Source organism: Mastigoproctus giganteus, chromosome 1 (assembly GCF_048544385.1).
Source record: "Mastigoproctus giganteus isolate SK-2022 chromosome 1, ASM4854438v1, whole genome shotgun sequence".
In the NCBI taxonomy this organism is placed as follows: Eukaryota; Metazoa; Arthropoda; class Arachnida; order Uropygi; family Thelyphonidae; genus Mastigoproctus; species Mastigoproctus giganteus.
The window spans coordinates 132296977-132322398 of record NC_143575.1 but is presented as its reverse complement, the minus strand read 5'-3'; the positions used below and the strand labels follow the sequence as shown (position 1 = coordinate 132322398).

Sequence of the window (25422 nt, the reverse complement as noted above, 5' to 3'; positions counted from 1 at the left end):
TTCAACCAAATGATTCTAGTAGGTAAATAAACAGGTTGTGTAAGGTTAATTGAATCTCTACCAGCTGGATCCACAACTATAAGATTTAAGCCAGCTGAAATATTAAACATAAAAATCACCAATGAAAATAACTTCACTAGAAGACTGATTAACTGACTGAAAGACTGATTTTTCAATGGTGCATGAGCAACATATCATCATGTTGCTCCAAATTCAATCAATGAGATTAGAATGGAGAAACGGTTAAGGGAGAACAAAAGAAGAAGATTCCAGATTAGTAAGTTTCTGAGAGCAATTATAATTATTAGAGCAGCATACCACCTCTAATATGTAAGAAATCATAGAACAACTAGGAAAAATGAGGTGAGTGGCAGTCAAGGAAATGTAAGTGGGAATAACCCACTTACATTTCCTCACAACTCACAAAAGGTAAGTTGGAGTTAAAAGACTCTAGATGAAAAGAAAAACAGTCATGCTACTGCATCCAGGATAACTGACGCAGCTGTTCTTATACTATGGAGAACAGCTGTGAAGAAAGCTATATGGTCAACCAAAACTCAAATGTATCTCTCAAAGCTAAATGTAAGATCGCTTTACAAACCCGGGAAAATAAAATTGGTAGAAGAAGAATTGAAAAAGATCAAATGGGATATCGTAAGAATGTCAGAGACACATTGGACAGAAGAAGAAACACTGGATATGACAGAAGGAAGAATATTTTACTCAGGGAGAAAAGACAACATAGAGAGAGGAGTCGCTTTCATAGTAAAGAAATATCTATTAAATTCAATAATAGAAATTCACCCACACAGCTCAAGAATAAAAGGTAAAGAAAAAGGAATCTTCATAAAAATAATCCAAGTATATGCCCAGACTCCTCACATGATGATACAGAGACAGCTGCCTTCTATTCAGACCTACAAGAAACCATAGATAACACAAACAAAAAAGATAATTTAATAATAATGGGTGACTTTAATGCAAAAGTAGGAGGCTTTTTGGCAGACTTCAGTGATGCATTAGGAAAGTTCAGAATAGGAAATAGAAATGAGTGAGGAGAAGAACTCTTGAACTTCTGCAAATAAAATAAACTATTCATCACCAACACACTGTTCTACCACAGATCTCAACATAAGTATACATGGACATCACCACATGGAAATACAAAAAACTGTATCAACTACATCTTAATAAATAACAACTGGAAATCATCCATTCAAATGTTAAAACTCTTAGAAGTACAGATTTTGACACTGACCATGAACTGCTAGCAGCAACAATTAAAAGGAAATTTAAAAATATGAAGCCAAAGAACAATAGAGCAATATTAAATATATCATTATTTGAAGAAGACAAAATAAAGGAAATTTATGGGAAAACACTACAAGAAAAATTAAAAAATATAAACTATTCATTATCTGTGGAAAATATATGGGAGAAAACTAAACAAATGAGTAAAGAACAAAACCAAATAATCCTTGGATTACAGCAGAAATTTTAGAGGTATGGATGGAAAAAAGATAAATGAAAAACCTCCTAAACAAAGAAAATAGTCAAGAAAAAAGGGAAAAATATAAAACCCTAAAAAACAAAATAGACAACCTATGTAAAGCTGCTAAAAGGAAATGGTTCGAAGACGAAACAAAGCAGTGCAAAGAGGCAAATAAATGTCACGACTCTAAAACAACTTACCGGGTTATAAAGGAACTCTCTAAAACACTGACAATGAAAAATAAAAACAATATAAAAACAGGAAACATGCAAGAAATTAAAAAAATATGGAAAGAATATTACCAAACCCTGTTCAAAGGGGAAGGAAAAAATGCTCCCGCCTTAGATAATAGAAGAGATAAAGCACCTTCGATAACAAAAGAAGAATTTCAGAAAGCAATTAGCCAAATGAAGAATGACAAGGCACCCGGAAATGATGGAAGGAATTGCTTTATCCAAACAGAACTATGGAAATTCGGAGGTGACGCAATGTTAAAACACCTCGCACAATTGTTTAATCTAATTTTATTTACAGGTTATATACCAGAAGACTGGAAAAGTGGAATAATAGTACCTATACACAAAAAAGGAGATAAAGAAAATTGTCAGATTTATAGTCCCATTACCCTTTTAAACCACGTATATAAAATATTTATAAGGATCTTACAAAATAGGATACTTAAAACATATGAAGAAACAATAGGAGAAGAACAAGCAGGATTTAGAAAAGACAGATCAAAAATAGACCAAATATTCACACTAAGCATCACTGCAGAAAAATATTGGAATAAGAAGACCCCTCTTTATCTGTGCTTCATCGGTTTCAAGCAGGCATTTGACTCTGTAAACAGAGAAAATTTAATGAAGCAACTACAAAAAACCCCACTTGATCATGAAATAATCATGTTTGTAAACAATTTCTACAAAAACACAAGAGCAATAGTAAAATTCAACAACCTTAAAACAGAGAAATTTGAAATAGAGAAAGGAGTCATGCAAGGATGCCCTTTATCTCCATATCTGCCTAGAAGAACTAATGAAATCAACTGAAGAAAAAAGAGGCACGATAATAAATGGAAAAAATATAAACCACATAAAATATGCAGATGATATTGTGATTTTAACAGAAACCAAAGAACAACTAAAAAAATATTAACAAACATCGATAGCAAGCAACAATTATGGAATTAATATAAATATAAATAAAATCAAAGTAATGCAAATCAGAAAAAACATAGAAGACATAAACATTCAAAATCAACAAATAGAACAAGTACAAAAATTTGTATACCTGGGCTCTCTAATAACTAGAAACCTAAGTAATATTGACCAAATTAATCACAGACTGAACATCGGATGGACAAATATGAACAAACTCAAAAACATATGAAAGAGCAATAAAATCTCAAATAGTCTAAAAATTAAACTATATGAAACTGTCATCATACCAACAGCACCTTACTGATCAGAGAATTGGAGAATAAATAAGAAAGAAAGGCAAAAAATAATGTCATTTGAAATGAGATGTCTAAGGAAAATCAATAAAACAAATTGGAGAGAACATAAAACTAATAAACAAGTAAGGAGAGATCTAAATTTTGAAGGCAGAATAATAGAGCAGATCTACAAAAAACAACTTCAGTGGTTTGGACATGTGAACAGGATGAAATAACACAGGCTGCCTAATCTAGTACTGACAGGAAGAATTGGAGCTAAGAGACCACCAGGAAGACCCAAAAGAGAATGGCTCCAATGCCTAAAGGAAAACACAGGCTTTCAGAGTTATCAACAAATGATGCAAGATTCAAGAGATCAACAACGATAGAGGATGATATCTAAATACTCAACCCGTGCCAAACGGAAGAGTAGAATGATGAGATGAAAATGGACATTGCTGAGATTATAAATGAGATACGAGTATGCGAAATTATAAATGAATCAGTTTTTGTGGGCAGTGTTCTCCCAGGACCTATCGAATGGGTGCACTGTCCAGTGAATTTAATTGACTGCCCAGCTAAAATTTAAGCAGTTCTTGCAGTACCATATGGTACTGCTCACTGATCTCGATCAATGTTAATTCGAACATACTATGCGATCGAGATCAATGTGATAGGAGCATATAATGTTAAATTGTGCAATTAAATTTGTTCTGAATTGTTTAAGTCGCATTTAGAAATAACAGAAAATTTTATAATATTGTGAAGTATTACATTTCCCCATCACACCTCAGTAGCCAGGTGGGAAGGAGCAGCAGCAGTGCATAGCACACACACACACACTTCTTGACCGGGGTTCGAGCCCGTGATCCACCAAATACGGAGGATGCGGAAAGGTCAGGGAATGACCACCGCATATCCCAGGAGCAATATGGCCTTAGTTGCTAATGCTCCTAAAAACCAAATAACAACAACAACATTTCCCCACTGGGCTACTTCATAATGCCACCCAGCTGGAAAAATTTTCTGGGGAGAACCCTGGTGGGGTTCAGTTCTTTTCACAGATAAGGGCATTTCATTAGTTTGCCTATTCTTGATGCACTGATATAGATGAGAAACTGGCAAGTGGTCACATTTAGAAGCATTGAAATTTGTTTTTAGATACACTGTACACTTGGCCAGGTATATTCAGCTCCTAAATACATGCTACTCCCACATACATGCTACTCAGATTCCCTCCAGCCAAAATTTGGCAGTGTAGAAACATCAAGATTAATCATTAGATCAGGGAAATAAATTATGAGCTTGGGAGCCACATGGTTTTAACATGCTGGGGTGATCAACTCTCCCCCTCCCAATATTTTGGCTCCATCCATAAAAAAAATGATAATTTTATGCTTAATTTGTATTTTAATAAAATGTACTTTCGTAATGACTTAGCAAAAGCTAAAGAAGAACCAAAATTTTCAATTATATATTTATTAAAATATATAATTTAAAATGTGTAATGAATGTATGTTGGAAATCTGACAACAATGTAAATTGCCAGTTACTTTCAAATAATTACAATTAAACACAGAAAGTTGTCCAAATGATTATTGGTCAAACATGCCTGGATTTAGATTTATTAGACACAGTTAAACAAAACAAATGTCTAATGTAAACCAAAACAAACAGGGCAGTATTTGAGGAATACTTATTAGCAAAATTTTACATAAACATGTGAAGGGAAGATGGCCACACTACACCCAACTATCCCTGCAATTCCAAACATTTGGTTTTGCTTTTTCTTTTCGTAAAATTTATTGGCCTCTATTAATTTCTTTTTAATTATGTTGAGCAAACAACATTTGATTGTTTGGACATGAAGCTAAAAATCATTTTGAATCAAAAATTATCAAGGTTTTTGAATTAACAAAGGATATTTTGAATAAATCAAAATATTTTAAAATAAAAATTTTCAGATTGAAATTTTGGAGTTTAAGGGGTTGTGATAATTAAACATTTTACTGTATTTAGTACTCTTTCACTTTTCAGAAAGTATTTTGCTAATGCATATGTAAATAAATTGATTAAAAATTGCTTCAAGATCTACTGGTCTGGCATCCCCCACACTAGATAATCTAGGTGCCTCCTAGATCATTATCCAAATGTTTGGTCTCATGGTCTCATCGCAGCCAACCTTTAAAACTGTACCCTTAATATATGAGAAAGCTGGATTTCACAATAAATTTTTAAATTTATGTAATTTTTTGTATTATTTAAAATTGAGCATAATTATGATGATTCTTTTTTTTTTTATATATATATTAATGTGCAACATTAATGTGATTTTTAAATGTTTTGTTTATTCTGGGAATGTGTTAAAATAAATAAACAGTCACAAAATATTTCTTCCCTGATTTCTCTGCACCTTAATAAGTTACTGTAGTTTCACTTATGCTGCCAAGTGTCACAAAGGGCTTGGCTATTCTTTTGTGGAATCTGGATGCCAAACCTTGATCTTTACTTGCTGGTTTGTAGTACCTCTGAAATGTGTACAAAGGAGATACACCTAAAGCTACAAAACCTTACCAGCATGATGTTGCAAGCAGAGGATATGGCTATCTGCTAAAATTCACTATACTTAACTCAAGCAATACCTGAATATCAGATTCATCAAAATTTAGGCTTTACTCTTATCAGCACTGGAAGAATACCAATATAAACCTCAGGGACAAATACCTCAGAGATAAGTCTATTACAATACATGAGGACTTTATGTCCTTCTTCTAAATGATATTTTCTAGACAATCACATTGTGATGAGGCACAAGCACCTCACTTCTTAGCCTCTGGGGAGTGAAACTATTAAACTGAAAATTAACTGTTTATGAAATATATATAGGTGTGAATGTGTCTAGTGATGATGCATATTTGCTAAGTAAAATCATATGGCCTAGGGTGCACCAACATGGATAACTGTCATGTTCAGGTCTGTCATTAGATATTATATAGTTTCCGAGTCTGTTGTTAAGACACTTGTGTTAGGTACAAATTTTTCTCAGTTAGTGAGACTGCTATTAATAATACAGTGAGTCCGTGGGTTCCTGATTGACAGAAGACTCCCGTACATGCCTAGCAAATGAATTCTAGTCATGTAAGTGAAGATAATGGTTGATAAATGTGCAAATCATCCTAAAAAATTATTTTTAATTCTTTACACTTCTATTTGTAAAGCACATACTATTTATTTAAAATTGTACGTTTTTTTATATTTTTTTTTCCATCAGAAAGTATATCAAATTATATGCAATCATTAAAAAATTATGTATAGATATATCACATGATATGAAAATTTACTTGTGTCAGCGTATACCTTTATTATAAGGCAACATAATATTAATTTTCAGCTTTCAAAGATTAATACAATTATTTTGGCATGCATAATGGTGCTCAACTGGAATAATAAACTATATAACTAACAAAAACAGTCTTATATAAAAGATAATATGGAAAAATTTTCAACAATAATGAAAAGTTTAGTTTTAATTAGATTTCTTTATTTTAAATTCACTAAATACAAAATGTAATTAAAATTCATTTGCACATAAAAACAACTACTTCAGTGTGTATATTCATAGTATTCTGATTTGTTTTTCTTCTATCTACAGAAATTATCTTTAAAAATTCTTAGGAGCACATCCATAATTAAAGTGAGGAGCCTCATTGTAATGAGGTGTTCAACTTTTATATATATAAAATCAGGTTTCCTGTATATAAAAAAAAAAGCAGAAAGTACTACTTTTTATCCTTACCACTTTAACTACATTGTTTCGATGGTCCAAATTTCATTCGCCTTTCATTTGCATTTTGAAAAAATGCATTAGTTGCAATAGATTTCCTGGTAAGCATAATGCATACTCCACTATCTCTTAAATTTTCATGAAGTATTTCATTTTTTTAAATATAAGAAAAACACCTACCCATCTCATATAAACTGATGTCATTTTGTTGTTCCAATCTGAAATCCACAATATTTAAAAACACTAAAAATGTCTATTATCTAAAAAGGGAGGAATAAAAAAAAAGTATCACTAAGTAAATTAGATTAGATTAGGCAGAAATGTAACCAGGCAGTCTAACCAGAGATAAATAAATTTCCCATTAAAATAGAAAACAGTTTTACCAGACAAGAAATAACACTACCAAAGAATGATCAAAAACTTAAGTACAGTGTGCTAAATTCAAATTAATTCTACTCTTGTATCTTAGTGACAACTGAAGTTATTAAGAATGAAAGCAGGCAAAATTTAAAAACCAGGACCTCTGCAAATTAAATTATGGTGGGTAGTGGGGCAAATAAATGGTCACTATATGTATATTACACATATTCATATGCAAGCATTTGAAACACAGTTTGTTTTTGTATGCAACTTAAGAAAGCAAAATAAAATTTAGGACTTACCTCTAATCTATCTGTTCGAGGTACCTTTTGGGTTGTGACCAGGGGGGTTGGGACGACGCTTAGGGGTGTGGTCATGGCATCAGCAGGCATTAAGCCAGCCATCATTGGGGTAGGACTCAGGTAGGGACCAAAAGAGGACGCTGTGGCCAGAGTAGGCAGATTTGGCAGGTATGGATTGGTGCTGGCCTGTAAGCAGAAAGATACCAATCATGGATTGTAATAACTGAACCCTTCAGAGAATAATCTCACTTTTGACAGAATAATTTATTAAAATGCTTTTTCACTTTATGAATGTATGCCCATTAAAAATAATATCTTGCAACCAGAACAACTTTACATTAATTACATTTTATATCAGGGCTGGGAATAGGCATATCTGTGCCAAGACAGTTATTTGGAAGTTAACTTCCAACTAACTACATGAACTCATATCGCTAAATCTCTTTACTTTTCAACCTTTTCTGGCCTTCATCATGAAACCAACATCCTAGTCCTGTTTAATACTCTCAGTTACATACATGAAGGTGAGTGGAAAGTGAATTGTGCACAAACCTGCCATATCAATTCATTTATGTATGAATTTCTTTTTACCCATATAAATCTTATGGAGAAAAGAAATAATATCATTAGCAAATGACAGAGAAAAGCAAGCTTATATACAGCATCACATGAGGAAAAAAAGAAACGTGACACCTCCCATTTCACCAATTCATTCCCTCCAATAGTTTGTCTATGTCTTCCTTGAATTTATTTAAACCATCAACTTCCACAACAGCAGGTGGAAGTTTGTTCCAGCAATCAACCACCCGTTGGCTAAAGGCAAACTTTTGCACATCTATTCTGCAACTGTTCTTCCCTGATTTGAATTTGTGTCACTTTGTATGTGGTCTGAGCAAGAGGAAGAATCCCACAGCATTGAGCTTGCTCAAACCATTCAAAGCCTTAAACACCTCAATCAGATCACCTCACAGATGCCTAGTTTCCAGATGGTGCAATCTGAAGAACTGAAGCCTTGCTTCTTAAGAGCACCCCTTTGTTCTGCTCACCAATTTACCACTTCTCAACCCATTTGCCTAACTTTTCTAGACCTTGTTGTAGTATCATATTGTCATTACTGGCATTCCCTTACCAACCTTTGTATCATCTGCAAACTTGGACATTAAGCCTGATATACTTTTGTCAATATAATAAAATGTCAATACCGAACTAAAGAAGAATATGACTAATGGTTATGAATGAAATTATCAAGTTTTTTTTTTTGTTTTTTTATTAATGTTAATCCAATTGCTCATGTGCTATTTGCATAAGCAAGTGGAATAATAATGCAGTATTTACACTACTACATGCACTTACTGACATCGTTTACTGTTTTCATGCCTTAAATAGTCAAGCAAGCAGAAAAACGCCTTTTTTAATTATTTCAAAAAAGCAAGAGGCCACTAACCCAGCCACATTGAGTAAAAGTTAATAAAAGTTGCTCTTGCCAAGTGAGAATTCAAACCCAGGAGATTATTCAGCAGATTTGAAGATGTGCCAGTATCTTTTTTTTTTTAATTCCTTAATATCACGCCAACGTGGAAATAACATTCTTACACTGGATAGAAGAGTGAAATCAAGCTAGCAGCAGAGGTGATTCTGTTAATAGTAACCGGTTATAAAGCAACCAGTTTGGAATTTTTAACTTCATTATAAAAAATATTCTAAACAAAGCAGGATCTAATGAAGAATATGACTAATAGTTATGAATGAAATTATCAAGTTTTTTTTTTTTTTTTTTTTATTAATATAAAATGTGTTTTGATTTTTGGATTCCTGTAGTTGATGTGTTCTTATTTAAAAGATGGAAATGTGCTGTTTTCTTATATAAAATATGTAAATATAATGTTTTCTTTTATAAAAGATGCAAGCCTAATAAATTAAAAAGATTTATATATTGTACCCTGTGTGACCCTTATAAGATGGGTCCTGGAAAGTAACTTATTTTTTTTTTTCTTTTTTTTCTTTTCAGAGCGTGTTTTATCACAATTTTCATTAGGGTGACTAGATTTTTAGGATGAGAATGAATCTGGTCACTCTAAGCTAACCCAGACCCTTGATACGCACACACACACACAGTATTAGCCAGTTAAAATGAACCAATTTGAAATACGACAAAATTCTGTTGAACATAAATCAATAATAGAAATAAAATTGCTACAGAATGTATACTGTAAGTATCCACCTAGCTTGTGTAGCCATGCATTCACTCTTTTAATATGTAAAGAGTTTATGGAAAATTCCACTGCCTTGCCAACTTTTGAATGTAACTTCAAAGCCGAAGCAAAGCTTCTGTTTAAAGACATGCTAATTTCATTAGCTTGTAAAAACATAACATTTAATAAAAACAAAAATAAGTGAAAATAGCAAATCCATACTGTCTAATACTGTTGTTGTTGTGATCGAAGTTTTTTGGCATAAGGGCCTTCTAGGCTATATTGTGCCTGTTCATGATTTATTTGAGTAATTCTTCCATATTATGATGATTAGAGACAATTACATAAATTTATGTGTAGTGAAATTCATCAAATTTTGCATCATAACCATGAATGTTTCTGCAAGCTGGATAGAAAGAGAAAAAGATCTTTTTCAAGATACTTGACTGTTGAGGACATCCAATATGAATATGTTTGATTGTTAGCTGGGATTGGCAGAATGAACACTTAGACGGGTTCTCTCCCATAAGCAAAAACAAATAAGTTGCATTTTTTTTTTTTTTTATATCTGGTGGACTTTATTATTGATTTCAGTTTGCCACAGTTGTGGCCAGTGTGACTTCTACATGATGTTTTAATAATGGATTTTTGTGATCAGTATAGGACACTTGCAGGTGACAGAAAGGCCCAGTGTCAGGATGTTTAGCAGCAGTATTTACACGTTCATTCCATGGACTGCCAACATAACTCAGGATCCAACAGAAGGTGACCATCTGGTTGAATGTTTGACAGTGACATAATCTAGATCAGATCCTTTTCGAGATGGGATGAGAGGGGAAAAAAAATCAGACTGGTAGTAATTGCACTTAAGGTGTCTGTATATTTTAAAGCTTGGTTGAAATGATTGCTCATGTCATCTAGGGTTAGTTTTATTGCATAAAATTTTTGTGGTATAGGTGCTGCATTCTGTAGGAAGTAACACTGCTACTGAGAATATGGAAGAAACTGCTTCCGCACCTACAGCTGCATCAGTTTCGGAGCTATCAGTATAGATAAGTCATTTCTCTGAGTTTTCCAATATATGTGCTTCATGCAGTTGCTGGAGGCTGTTGTTTGCTGGGAGCATTTTCTTCATCACTAAAAGAAACTGTCACAAAGAGGTGAGAACAGAGTCCAGAATGGTTCTAGAGTATCTCTGTCTTGAGGATATGAGGAAGTCCTGTGGGGTAGTTTCATTAGGTTCACCTTTATATAGCATGATATACTGAGGGTCAAATAGGCATACCCAACCAGGGTGAGATAGAATACTTTTAATTTTTGTTGTATAGTTACATAGTATTTTTCTCCTGAGGTGGATTTATGGATCAGCAGATGTTTTGAAAGCTAAATTTCTAAGAGCACTATGCTGGATGGTATTTAGCATAATAAAAAAAATTTCCTTGCAGGGTCATAGACTGCTGATCCATAATCCAAGTGAGACCAAATTAAGGTTCCATAGAGATCTAAGAGGGGGGCTTCCATCAGCACCACAGGACATAGCAAAAATGGCTCTTAGAATGTTTATTTTTTTTAGAAAAAACATCCAAAGGTAATCTCTATGAGTAGCAAAATTAAGTTTATTATCTCAATAAAAATCCAATAAATGAGAGTTGTTGATAAGATAAATCAGATTGTTTTTTAAATATATTTCTGGATCCAGGTGTAATTTGCATTTTTCACAGAAGTGGATTGTAGTGGATTTTTTTAAGGTGGAGAATAGCCATTCCATAGCAACCATGATTTTATTTTGTCTACAGAAAGTTGAGGTTACCTTTCGATGGTATTGGCAAGACTGTGACTGGCAAAAGTTAATAGGATTGTTAGTAAATATGTTTGAAACTGTTGTGGTAAATAATGTTGCATTGAGGATGGAAACTTGTGGTACACCCTCCTCTTGGACAAATTATTTGGATAAATTGTTCAAACATTTAAAATGAAATGCAAACTTGAAATGCTTTGTGGGAAACTGTATAAATTGGGATAACTGGTTTCTCAAACAAAATAATAAAGATCTTGAAGAACACCATATTGCCAAGTAGTTTCAAAAGCTTTCTCAATATTCAGATTCACTGTAACCAGATACTGTTTCTCAGTGAAGGCAATGCGGATGTTTGTGTTCATCATGTCTAATGTTGATTGATTCTTCTGACACACAAAATAGTAACTATTTAGCAATCTTTTAGTTTCCAGAAAACAAATAAGCCACCCGTAAACCATTTCTCCCAAGGTAAAAAAAAAAAAAAAAAAAGGTAAACTGCAGCCATCAACCCACTGCAGGAGGGAAACCTCCTCAACAATTCATGCTGAGGGAAATGAACCATAATCTGCCATGCCAGTCCAGTGCAGGTTGGCAGATTGACTGAATTTAGAAGTCAGGGGCTTGAACCCCGGTCTATTCAAAGAGTGTGTGCACTGCACTCCCGCTCTTGACCATTCGGCTGTGGAGGCCTCTTTTCTCCCAAGACTTGGCCTAAACAACTAATCAGTGAAAACGGCTTGTAACTGTGTGGAAAGGTGAGATCCTTTCTTGGATTGGAAAGGTTGGGACAACTGAGTGACATCAGGAGTTTGGTTCAGTATTTTCTAAAACTATTTGGTTGTAGAATTTGAATAACTTTTAGCATTATTTAGTAGACTACACCTACACCAGCAGTACTATTAGATATTTTATTGAGAGATTCTAAAAGTTCTCTAGGTGTAAATGGCTAGTTGTACAAGAATGGAACCATAGTAGAAAAGTTGATTCTATGTTTTTCTAAAGTCTTAATTTGTTGAAAGATTGGACAATAAGCAGATACTGCTGATACACTGGCAAATGATTTAGCAAATTAATTAAGCATCTTCTATTTCTGCCAGTGAAGACAACTCTTGCCCCTTCCAGTTTAATATTGAGAATAGGGACTACACATATTTTCCAAATAAGTGTCTGAATTTTCCTCCAGATGAGCCTATTGTCCATGTCAATAGATGAAGCAAAACTGGTCCAGGCATCTTTCTTTACTTTTCTTCATATTTGATGGAACTTGGCTTTGAATCTTTTAAAGCTGATTATATTACTAGTTGTAGAATATTTGCCAAAAAAATCAGTTTTTTTTCTCATTTAGCGAGCATACATTCTAGATTCCACCAGTGATTGCTGTGCTTATGTTTTCCTGGCAAGATTTTGATATTACAGATGTAGCAGCTTATAAAATGTTGTCAGTAATTGTTTGTGATATTATCTACAGATGGGGATTGGACTATATCATTATCATCATCAAACTAAACAAATTGAATGCAAGTGGCATATTGCAGATGAGTTTTTTTTAAGTGTTTGGGATTTGCAGAGAATTTGTAAGTGGTCACTGTTTACGGGGTTATCAAAAACTCCAAGAACATCCAATGTAATCACGGAATTTTCAGCTCCAAGAAACTGATAAGTTTTTAAAGACTTTTGCTGTTTTATTAACTTAATTGTCACATTAAATCATATTCTATAAGTAGCTTTATAGTCCTAGTCACGCTAGTTATTTTATTTTATCTAGAGAGTTTGTAGGTTATTACTTAATATATGTAGAACCTTTGTATAGTTCGAATCTTGGCGCCTCCTTAGTCAGGTGGGAAGGAGCAACAGTGCGTAGCACACGCTTCTTGATTAGACCGGAGTTCGAGCCTGTCACCACCAAATACGGAGGATGCAGAAAGGTCAGGGAATGACCACTGCATATTCCCGGAGCAATATGGCCTTAGTTGCTAATGCTCCTAAAAAAACCAAACGACAGTTTGAAACTTTCCGCAATTTTTATAGTTATAGAGGGAGAAGTACAGAAATTCAAATTTAATTGTGCTAAATAGGTAAAGTTGTCAAAAAAAGGTTGGCATTAGTTGGATAATTTTTTTATACATTATAATTAAGTTATAACTTCTAATCATTTGTTGAGCATATATATATATATATATATATTTTGTGTTCAGCTGAGGACATAACTAATTTAATAACTGATTGTTAGGGTATAGCACAACGTATATTCTGAACTTATTAGCGTAAGGTATAACGTAAAACTAGATAGATAAGTGTCACTGCATTTAGGAATGTATTAGCTTCATGTAAAAGGTAAAGTGCAGCCATTATCAACCTGCTGCAACAATTCATGCTGAGGGAAATGGACCATAATCTGCCATGCTGGTCGGCAGATCGACCGTATTCAGCAGTCAGGGGCTTGAACCCCGGTCTACTCAAAGAGCGGGTGCTACTGCACTCCTCCTGAACTTGTCTACGGAGCTTCATGTAGTATTGTCAATTAAATTTATTACTCATTAATTTTCGTTGTTAATCAATTAATTTATTCAAACAGAAATCATGCCCCAGACTAGAGCCAAAAAGCAGCAGGAGTGCTGTGGCTCGGAGAACAGCCAAAGGGGGCAATTCTCCAATGCATCACAGCCTAAAAAAATGTGCAACTTGTGAAATGTTTCTGGATCTTTCTAGAACAGGACATGATCTAGCCAATAAGGATGTCTTTGTGTGTGCTAGGTGCAGAGAGTGTCAAGAAATTAGGCACCAACTCAGCGATCTGATGAGCATCTATGAGAGTTTGAAGAGTAGTGTGATGCCCTTGAGGAATTAAAATGAGGGGCCCATTAAGCTCTCAGCTGAACAACTTAACACCAGAGCTTAGTCTTGTGTATTAGGCAACACAGTGGCAATCTTCAAAGCAGAATACACTGGTCCCACAGGAGCGAGTTATTGTCAGTGACTCTATTGTCAGAGAGACAGCAAATATATTGTGCAAAAATGATAGGTGAAAGAGGGCAAGGGTATGTTTGCCAGGGGCAAAAGTTGATAACGTTGAAGAGCAGATATCATCTTTTAAGGGCACAAAAGGTGATATTGATATACATGTTAATACTTATTAACACATATCATGGATATTAAGAATAGTAGATCTGAGGAATTACTTAACAGGATCAGGGTATGTCTGCCAGGGGCAAAGGTTGATGACATTGTACAGCAGAATCATCTTTAAGGGCACAAAGAGTGATATTGTTGTACACGTTGGCACTAATAATATTAAAAGTAGGAGACTGGTGGAATTACTTAACAAGTACAGGTCAATGTTGGAAAAAAAGCCATGAATTAGGGTGGAATTTGAAAGTGTCTGCAATTCTGACCAGACATGATAGGAGGTGTATATGATGAGAGCCTTGTCGATCAATTTGGCCCTGGTATCAAGGGGTAGAATTTTTCTCAACCTGGTCTCTGCTGCTTGTTAACAGGAGAGACTGCTTCTACAGGGATGGTATACACTTAAATAGAAAGAGTGCAAGAATATTTGCTAATGGTCTCGAGACAGAGTTAGATGGGTCGGCACACTGCTAGCTTGGGGGGGATACGCGGTTTAATAGATTAACAGAAGCCGCTGGCAGAGGTGAAAGTGATTCTTGCACTGCTTCTATTGAAATGCAATGCGCAGCAGTCTGGAAAGCAAAACAATGCTGATTTCCAAGACTGCTGGGAGTCATAGTGGAACAAGTAAATACATGGGCTGTGTTAGGGTAACTAAGAGTAGAAAAAGGTGCATGTATACCAATGGTAGGAGTATAGTTAATAAATTTGCTGAGCTTGAAGTGCTAGTCAAGACATCAAAGGCAGATATTGTTGGGAAATATCAGAGACATGGTGTCACACAGACACAAGCAATACAGAATTGGAATTTGTGGAGAACATTGTGTACATAAAGGATTAGTAAAATAATAAGAGGAAGTAAATAGAAGAAAAATAATTAGGAAGGAAAATCATTTTGAATATTTTCGTTAGATTCTTTTAATTGCGTTAATTTGATTTTTAATTGTTTTGAATTGTGTTAAATTGATTATTTAATTATTTACATTTTACTCTAATGTACCGGTAAGTTGTCGATTTTTTAGTTTTTTCCATTTTAATTTCTGGAGGGTATCATACGGAAGTGTTCTACGCACTTTATTGAAGTAAACTCCTCTTATTATTTTACTAATATTATTATCAATGTAGAACATATTGAGTAGTATAGCTCTGATTCATACTATATAAGTACATAAAGGATAGATAGGACAGGAAGGGAGGAGGGTTTATGCTGTTAGTTAAGAAAGACAAAATCTAAGGAAGCGCATCCAACTGATGTTGGTGGTCAATGGAATGTTGACTCTGTTTGGTGTGACATAAGCACTGGGAAAGGAAAAATGAGATTAGGTGTGTGTTATAGGCCTAATGAATCTGATGAGTAAAATGAGCAATTGTGCAGAAAAATAGAGTGGGCCAGTAAATCAGTGTGTCTTATAATGGGGGATTTTAATTTCCCAGATACTGACTGGAATTTGTGGGCTGGTCACTCAACACACTACAAAGTCTTTTGTGGATTTATTGGATGACTGTTTTCTACAGCAGAATATTTGGAAAGCAACTAGACGGAGTAATATCTAGATCTGATTATCAGTAGTGATTCTTCATGCATTAAGAATCTGCAGATAAAGGAACCACTAGGTGGCAGTGATCACGGTGTTCTGAAGTGGGATTTACTTAAAGAGGTAACTACCATCAAGGGTAAAGGGAAACGTTTTTGCTTTTGTAAAGGTGACTAAGGTGATTTGAGATGGTATTCAAATTCTATACGGTGGGACCAACTGATGGCATTACCAACAGAAAATTAAAAAATGGGAAGCGTTCAAAGTACCTTGGAAGCTACTAGGCTTTTCATACCAACTAAGAAATATTGTTCAAGATTTAGGCTTAAATGGATGTCAGATGAACTAATTAGACATTTGGCAGAGAATAAAAATACATTGGATACATATAAATTAACATGTGACACGGAAACCTATGATAGATATAGGCCAGTCTGTAACCAAGTCACAAAGGAGGTTAGGTAGGCAAAGGCAGATTACGAGAAATCTTTGGCAAAGGATGCGAAAATTTCTTTACTTATGTAAACTCTAGAAGGAAGGGGATGAAACAGATTGGTCCACTCAATATCAATGGTTCAACTGTTGATTATCCTGATCAGGTAGCTAACAAACTAAATGAATATTTTGCATCTACACTCACACGAGTTACTCAGGGAGGGGAAAGTCAGAGGTGTATTAAACTCTGGCAGTATGGTAGATAAACTTGTAATAATTGAGAGAAAAGTGGAGGAGAAATCGTTGAAGGTAAACATAAGAAAATTTTACCTTCAATGATTCCACCAAAGATTCAATCAACTGGGGTGGAAAGAATCTATCCAGTTATATTAAAGGAGGCAGCAAAGGAAGAAAGCAAACCCTTAGCCATAATTATGAGGGCTTCCTTGAACTCAGAGGAGGTACCCATGGACTCGAAATGTACAAATGTGACCCCAATCCACAAAGGAGGGTCAAAGGGGGAGACAGGTATTTACAGACTTGTTAGTTTCACTTCTGTGAGTACTGTACCTTGAGTACTGTATACAGGTCCAGAGGCCTCACTTTAAGAAGGATGTAGAACTGTTGGAACGAGTACAGAGAAAGGCAACAAGATTGGTGAATGGAACAAAGGGTTGCTCTTACGAAGAAAGGCTTAAGTTTTGCAAATTACAGTGTCTGGAGACTAGGCACCTGCCGGGTGATCTGATGAAAGTGTATAAAGCCTTGAATGGTTTAAGCATGCTCAATGCTGATGAGATTCTTCCTCTTGTTCAGAATAATCACCTTAGAGGACAAATTCAAATTGAGGAAAGACAGTTGTAGGATAGATGTGCGGAAGTTTGCCTTTAGCCACCAGGTGGTTGATTGCTGGAACAACTTCCATCTGTTGTTGTAGAAGTTGATAGTTTAAACAGATTCAAGGCAGAACTGGACAAACATTTGGAGCGAGTGAATGGGTGAAATGAGAAGGGGATTTTTTTTTTTGGCTGATGCTATATAAGCTTGCGTTCTTGCATCATGTGCCCTTTCTAATGCTAATGCTAAAAAGTACAGGACACTGTTGGGAAAAAGTTGAGACTTAGGATTGAATTTAAAAGTGTCTACAATTCTGCCCAGACACAATATGAGGGAGTTAAGAGACTTGTCAATCAATTTGACTCTGGAGACAATGTGCAATGCTCGTGGGGTAGAATTTTTCACAGCTTGGTCTGTACTTGTTAACAGAAGAGACTGTTTTTCCAGGGATGAGACACACGTGAATAGGAGGGGTGTGCACGAATGTTTGCTGATACTATCCAGGCAGTGATAGATGGATCAGAAAACTGCTAGCTTGAGGGGATACACAAACTAAAAGATTTTTTTTTTTTTTTTTAGGAGCATTAGCAACTAAGGCCATATTGCTCCGGGATATGCGGTGGTCATTCCCTGACCTTTCCGCATCCTCCGTATTTGGTGGCGACGGGCTCAAACCCCGGTATAATCAAGAAGCATGTGTTACGCACTGCTGCTCCTTCCCACCTGGCTACGGAGGCACCTAACCAAAAGATTAACAGTAACCGCAGGAAGAGGTAAAAGTGATTCTTGCACTGCTTCCATTAGAATGAGTAGAAGCATGGAAAGCAAGGTGCTGGGAATTTCAAGGACTGCTAGAAGTCATCATGAAACAAGCAAATACATGGGCTGTGTTAGGGTAATTAAGAGTAAGAACAGATGCATGTATACTTGCTTGTTCAAGTAAATCCTATCTCTGCAAAATTCTGACCTTGTATACTGACTGCTGATTAAAAAAAAATAATTTTTTTTTCCCTCCTAAAAGCTTTGCAATCTCAAGTTGATTTATTCTGCAAGGCTTTCGGCATAAAATTCCTTCTGTTGCATGTGGGCAGAATTGCAAACACATATACATCTGACCCAACTCAAGACATTTTAGTGTTGTCCTATATTTATCGGGAAAATTGTCAGGTTGTGTTCATTTTTAATATCATTAACCCTCACATGAATAATAATGCTTTTTTACCCTACTTAAAATCAGACAATGTGTTGGTAAAATTATCAGTTGGCATGGATTGCTGTACTCCTGCATGTCTATGCAAGCCAGACAAGTATACATCTACTCATTTTGATAATAAATGTTAACTGTATTTAATGGTCACATGAGCTCAAAACCAGTCAACTCAGATGAGTGACCATGTGGTGTCAGGCTTCTTGGAGGCTTATGTTGATTGGTGTTTTCTGTGTGCATGCAGGCATATAGCACAGAGTTCATAAGCACAGTGCAGAATTCAGTAGCTTGGTGAATGCTTTGTTAATCACGTTTTGTTGTGCATTTGCATGAGCATGTGCAGAATTGTGTAATTACGGCAACTTCGTGAATATAATTTTAAATTGAAAAACATTATCTTTAATAATAATTACATACAGTATACGAGACCACCACAGCCAAGTGGTCAGGAGCTGGAGTACAGTAGCACATGCTCTGAGTAGACCGAGGTTCAAGCCCGATTGCTAAATATGGTCGATCTGCCAACCCGCACTGGACCAGCATGGCAGATTATGGTCCATTTCTCTCAACATGAATTTTTAAGAAGGCTTCCATCCTGCAGTGGATTGATAATGGCTGCAGTTTACCTTTATATACAGTATATTTTTTGTCCTTTTTTAGTTTAAAATTTTCCTTTTTTCTTTTCTTTTTTGCTGTTTTTAGATATTTGTTGTTAAAAAGCAGTCATTGTTCCGAAATCTTTAATGTTTATTTTTTGTTTATATGACACTTTTTTGGCACTGTTGCTGTAATTAGTTTACTTTCTAATTGGTTGCTCTTATGAAGAAAGACTTCATAAGAGCAACCAATTATGAAGAAAGAAAGTTTTGCATATTACAGTGTCTAGAGACAAAGCACCTGCGAGGTGATCTCATTGAGGTGTATATAGACTTGAATGGTTTGAGCATGCTCAATGCTGATGGGATTCTTCCTCTTGCTCAGAATAATCACCTGAGAGGGCATAAATTGAAATTGAGGAAAGACAATTGTAGGATAGATCTGTAGAAGTTTGCCTTTAGCCAGCGGGTAGTTTATTGCGGTAGTTGTGGAACAGACTTTCATCTTTTGTTATGGAAGTTGATAGCCTAAATAAATTTAAGGCTGAGCTGAACAGGTATTTGGAACGAATGGAGGGGTGAAATGGGAGCGGTTTCTTTTTCTTTTTCTTTGGCTGATGCTGCTTAAGCTTGCTTTCTTGCATCATATGCCTCTACTAATGCTATCCATTAATCACACCCTCTGCTCTCTAGCCACATTTAAACCCACCTTAGAATCTTTCCAGTAATCTCAACATGTTCCATTGCATGAGGGACTGAGTCAAATCCCTTGCTAAAATTCAAATAAACTATGTTGAAATTGTTCTGTACATCTAGCTCATGAGTAACTGTGTCAAATAGCTTACCAGGTGATCTAAACATGATTTTTCCTTAATAAAACTATGTTGTGAGTCCATAAAATTGCCATTTATATCTATAAGCATTAGCAGTGGCAATTGATGCACAAAAGTAAGCTTATACAGCTTCAGCCAAAAACAAAAAAAAAAAGCACCTCCAATTTTACCTCTTCATTCTCTCCAATAGTCTGTCTAGTTCTTCCTTGAATTTATTTAAGCTATTAATTTCCACAACAACAGATGGAAGTTTGTAAGCAATCAACCACCTGCTTCCTTACTTTCAATGTGTGGTTTGAGCAAAAAGAAGAATCTCATCAGCATTAAGCTTGCCCAATCCATTCAAAAGCCTTAAACACACTTCAATCATGATCACCTTGCAGGTTCCTCGTCTCCAAATGCTGCAATTTGCAGAACTGAAGCCTTTCTTAGTAAGAGCACTGCTTTGTTCTACTCTCCAATCTTGTTGCTCTTCTTTGTACATTCTAGCAACTCTACATCCTTCCTAAAATGAGGCCTCCAGACCTGTATGCAATACTTACAGTGTGGCCTGACCATTGCCTTATAATCACTTACTTACCCCTGTTAGCAAAATTCCTATATATCATTGACAAAACTCCATGACCTGCACTGGCAGCCCGTCTGCTTGTTTGTTTAATTGTTGTTATTTGGTTTTTTAGGAGCATTAACAACTAAGGCCATATTGCTTCGGGGATATACAGTGGTCATTCCCTGCCCTTTCCGCATTCTCCGTATTTGGTGGTCACAGGTTCGAACCCCGGTCTAATCAAGAAGTGTGTGCTACGCACTGCTGCTCCTGCCCACCTGGATACGGAGGCACCACCCATCTGCACTGCTCGGAGAACTTCATATCTGACTGCACAATTATCCCCAGGTCTTTTTTATTCTCCCCTTCCCTGAGTGCAGTACCACACAGTTGGTACATTACTTTGGGATTACAGCTGCCCATATGCAGTGCTTTGCATTAATCAACGTTAAACTTCAATTGTCATTTCTCAGCCTATCTGCCTAACTTTTCTAGATCCTGTTGCAGTAGTATACTCTCATTATTATTATTATTACTAGCCATATGGTGCAAAGAAGCCTGAGGCTTATGCTGCACCAGCTTAAAAAAAATTTCCAAAGTTACCCAGAGAGAGAGAGAAGTAGAAGGGAATCACCAAGAAGAGAAGAATGATGATATCCAGCTCAGGACCCTGGGTGTGCCAAGCCCATACTCACCAGATGTGAACCCCTGGGGTTATTACATTAACCAACCTGCCAACTTTTTAATCGTCTGCAAACTTATCCAGTAAACTTTCCAGCTTATACAGTAAACTCTCTATATGTCCCTGGATTACACTCCTAATCATTGCCTCTAAGAGTTTCCCTACAACTACAGTCGGAGTATCTAGTCTATATTTACTAACTTCACTCTTAGAACCACCTTTACGTATTGGCAATACGTTGGCACTTTTCCAAACCAAAGGAATCCCTCCCAAGTCCAAAGAGGCCCTCATAATTAAACTCAATGGTTCAATACACTCTCTGGCTGCCCCCTACAAAATTAATGGGTATATTCCATCAACTTAAATTCTATACATTAAATTCTATACAGTGGGACCAACTGATGATGTTACCAACAGCAAATGCAAAATGGGAAGCATTCAAAGAACTTATCTTGGAAGCTACTAGACTTTACATACCAACTAAGAAATATTGTTCAAGGTTTAGGCCTAAATGGATGTCAGATGAACTGATGAGGCATATGGCAGAGAAGAAACATGCACGGGATACATACAAATTAACACATGACACAGAAGCCTATGATAGATACAAGTTGATATGCAACCAAGTTACAAAGGAGGTTAGGCAGGCGAAGGCAGATTATGAGAAATCTTTGGCAAGGGATGCAAAGAGAAACAGCAAAGAGTTCTTTACTTATGTAAACTCTAGAAGGAAGGGGATGAGTCAGATTGGTCCACTTGATATCGATGGGTCAACTGTGGATGATCCTGCTCAGGTAGCTAACAAACTAAATGAATATTTTGCATCAACATTCACACATGAGGAGTTATTTAGCGAGGGGAAAGCCAGAGGTGTATTCAACTCTAGCGGTAAGCTAGAGAATCTTGTAATAATTGAGAGTAAAGTGGAGGAGAAATTGTTGAAGATAAACACAAGAAAGGCACCTGGGGTGGATGGGATCTATCCAGTTATATTAAAGGAGGCAGCAAAGGAAGTAAGCAAACCCTTAGCCATAATTATGAGAGCTTCCTTGGACTCAGGGGAGGTACCCATAGACTGGAGATGTGCAAATGTGACCCCAATTCACAAAGGAGGATCAAAAGCTGACACAAGCAATTATAGACCTGTGAGTTTAACTTCTGTTCCAGGAAAATTAATGGAGGCACTAGTTAAAGAAGCACTGCAGGATCATTTAGACAAGACTTCAGTTATAGCTCAGACACAGCATGGTTTTGTTAAGGGGAAGTCTTGCCTGACCAATTTGATTGGATACTATGATGCAGTCACAAAGGAACTGGATGCAGGGAATAATTTTGATATTATATACTTGGATCTTAGAAAGGCTTTTGATACTGTTGCACATGGAAGACTGTTGCACAAATCGGAGCAGTGTAACATTGGAGGCAAATTGCTGCTGTGGGTAAAGGGATGGCTGAGGGGGAGAAGACAGAGTGGTAATCAATGGACACTGCTCGTCGTGGACTAATGTTATTAGTGGAGTCCCTCAGGGCTCAGTGTTGGGTCCATTATTGTTTTCTGTATTCATAAATGATATTGATGATGGTATATCGGGCTTAATGTCCAAGTTTGCAGATGATACAAAGGTTGGCAGGGTTGTCAAGGACACTACTGACACTATGCTGCTGCAACAGGATCTGGAAAGGTTGAGCAGATGGGCTGAGAGGTGGCAGATGAAGTTTATCATTGACAAATGTAAAGTACTACACATGGGAAACAGCAACCCCAGAGCAACGTATCAACTCTGTGGTATTGCACTGACAGTGGTAGAGAATGAAAGGGACCTGGGGGGTGGTTGTGCAGACAGATATGAAGTTCTCTGAGCAGTGCAGACGGGCTGCAAGAGTAGCTCATGGTGTATTGTCAATGATATATAGGAATTTTTCTAGCAGGGATAAGGAGGTGATTATTCCCTTGTATAAGGCAATGGTCAGGCCACACCTAGAGTACTGTATACAGGCCTGGAGGCCTCATTTCAAGAAGGATGTAGAGATGCTGGAACGAGTACAGAGAAGGGCAACAAGATTGGTGAATGGAACAAGGGGGTGCTCTTACGAAGAAAGGCTTAAGATTTGCAAATTGCAGTGTCTGGAGACTAGGCACCAGCGAGGTGATCTGATAGAGGTGTATAAAGCATTGAATGGTTTGAGCATGCTCAATGCTGATGGGATTCTTCCTCTTGCTCAGAATAATCACCTTAGAGGGCATAAATTCAAATTGAGGAAAGACAGATGTAGGAAAGACGTGCAGAAATTTGCCTTTAGCCAGCGAGTGGTTGGTTGGTGGAACAGACTTCCATCCCTTGTCGTGGAAGTTGATAGCCTAAATAAGTTTAAGGCTCAGCTGGACAGGTATTTTGAACGAACAGAGTGGTGAAGTGGGAGTGGTTTTTTTTTTTTTTTTTTTTGGCTGATGCTGCATAAGCTTGCTTTCTTGCATCAAATGCCTCTGCTAATGCTAATGCTAAAATGCTAATGCTAACTGCAGGAGCCTTACTTGCCTTTAGGCTGAAAAACTTTTCTAATAAACAGTCTTAATTTATTCTAATTTTGTGGGGAAGTACAGCATGTTCATGCATATGATTCTGACTTTAAGCCATTTTTGTAGACTACAAAAAAGTCAGAATATTGTTCTCAAGGTGCTGTAAAGAGTTTCTAACAGACAGACAATAGTGTGGCAGCCTTCCAGATTTTCATTGCCTCCAATAGTTTGTCTAGTTCTTCCTTGAATTTATTTAAGCTATCAATTTCCACAACGACAGTTTGTAAGCAATCAACTGCAGGAGCCTTACTTGTCTTTAGGCTGAAAAACTTTTCTAATAAACAGTCTCAATTTATTCTAATTTTGTGGGGAAGTACACCATACGTTTACACATATGATTCTGATTTCAAGCCATTTTTGTAGACTAGAAAGAAGTCAGAATATTGTTTTCAAGGTGCTGTGAAGAGTTTCTAGCAGACAGATAATAGTGTGGCAGCCTTCCAGATTTTCAGCGAAGTCACAAGTTGATAGCTGAGTTGATTAGCAGTCCAATGGGTGTTGTACAGATTTTCTAATCCCATCATGGATGCCAATCAACTCTTTGTTATTGAATCCAACAGCTGTTAAGTGAGTTAAACATATTGAGTCAAACATATTTCAGTCAAAGAAATTTGAACATTTAATCAGACAGGACTTTCCATTTGAGGTTGACACTTTAAAAGCAGTTTCAGCTCAAGATGTAGCTCCATTTGTTCAGGATTGCCTTCTTAAGGCCTTTTTTTTTTTTTTTATCTATCACGAAAAAATGTAATACACAGAAAATATGTGCTTGGTGGAAATGTTATGTCACTATTCTTTGGAAACAAGTATTTCGGGCTTGATGAAATTATCAGCACCACAGGTACTGGACCCTTCCAGAGGTTGAACAACTGAAAGACACATAAAAATCTCAAAGGAGGGTCATCAGCATATAGGAGGACAAAATCACATAGGAGAGTCACAGCGCTCAGCAGGAAAGTATGTGTAAGGTGACTATGTCCTATGCAGAAGTGAGCAAGAACAACTTACTCCCTTCCTGTGCAGACTAGACTGCCATGATTAGATTATAGGGTTAATGTGGTGCGACTTGTTTGTGACCTGTCTGTGCTATGACTGTTGTCGTTGGTAATGTAATATATTACAAAATGGCTGCCTTAGTCTGCAGTATCAGCCAGATCATTACCACTGATCCCAATGTGGCTTGGGATCCAGTAGAAGTGGATGTTAAATGTAGATTCATGAAGACAATATAGCTTCTGCTGAACCCTGGACAAGGCTGGATGAGGATTATAACTCAACATTGATAGAGCCTGTAATGCACTTAAAGAATCTGTGTATAGCAGACACCTTTGGTAATTAGTAGTTTTAGTATGGTCCAAGGTTCTATAGCATACAACTCTGCTGTGTATATACTGCACTCATGGGGAACCTTCTCAAGATACCATATTATCTGAGAAAACTGCCATAGATCCCACAGATGATCCTGATTTCGAGTCATGGGAGAAAGTGGGCAGAAAATTAGAGTAAGCATATCATGGGCAGCACAGAGTTGTAGGTAGACAGATGGTGAAGTGCTGGCCTTTCCCCTTTATTAAGGGAGAAGTTGCATGGTAGAAAGTGGGCAGGATGGAAGGGATTGCCTTGGTGACTGGGAAACATTGTCCACCATGATGTTAAGCTCTCTGAGCAGCTCTTTGATACAAA

At 36.3% G+C, this 25422-nt stretch overlaps 1 protein-coding gene across 6 annotated transcripts in view; it reads right to left on the bottom strand.

The window, feature by feature from the left end:
• LOC150091143 (protein muscleblind-like) overlaps positions 1 to 25422 on the bottom strand; it is a 920216-nt gene that overhangs the window by 341194 nt on the left and 553600 nt on the right. For all 6 annotated transcript variants that reach the window (XM_090374423.1, XM_090374442.1, XM_090374460.1 and 3 more), the window contains one exon: positions 7374 to 7559. In XM_090374423.1, coding sequence (XP_090230549.1) covers positions 7374 to 7559 — 186 coding nt within the window. The remainder of the gene's footprint in view (positions 1 to 7373; positions 7560 to 25422) is intronic.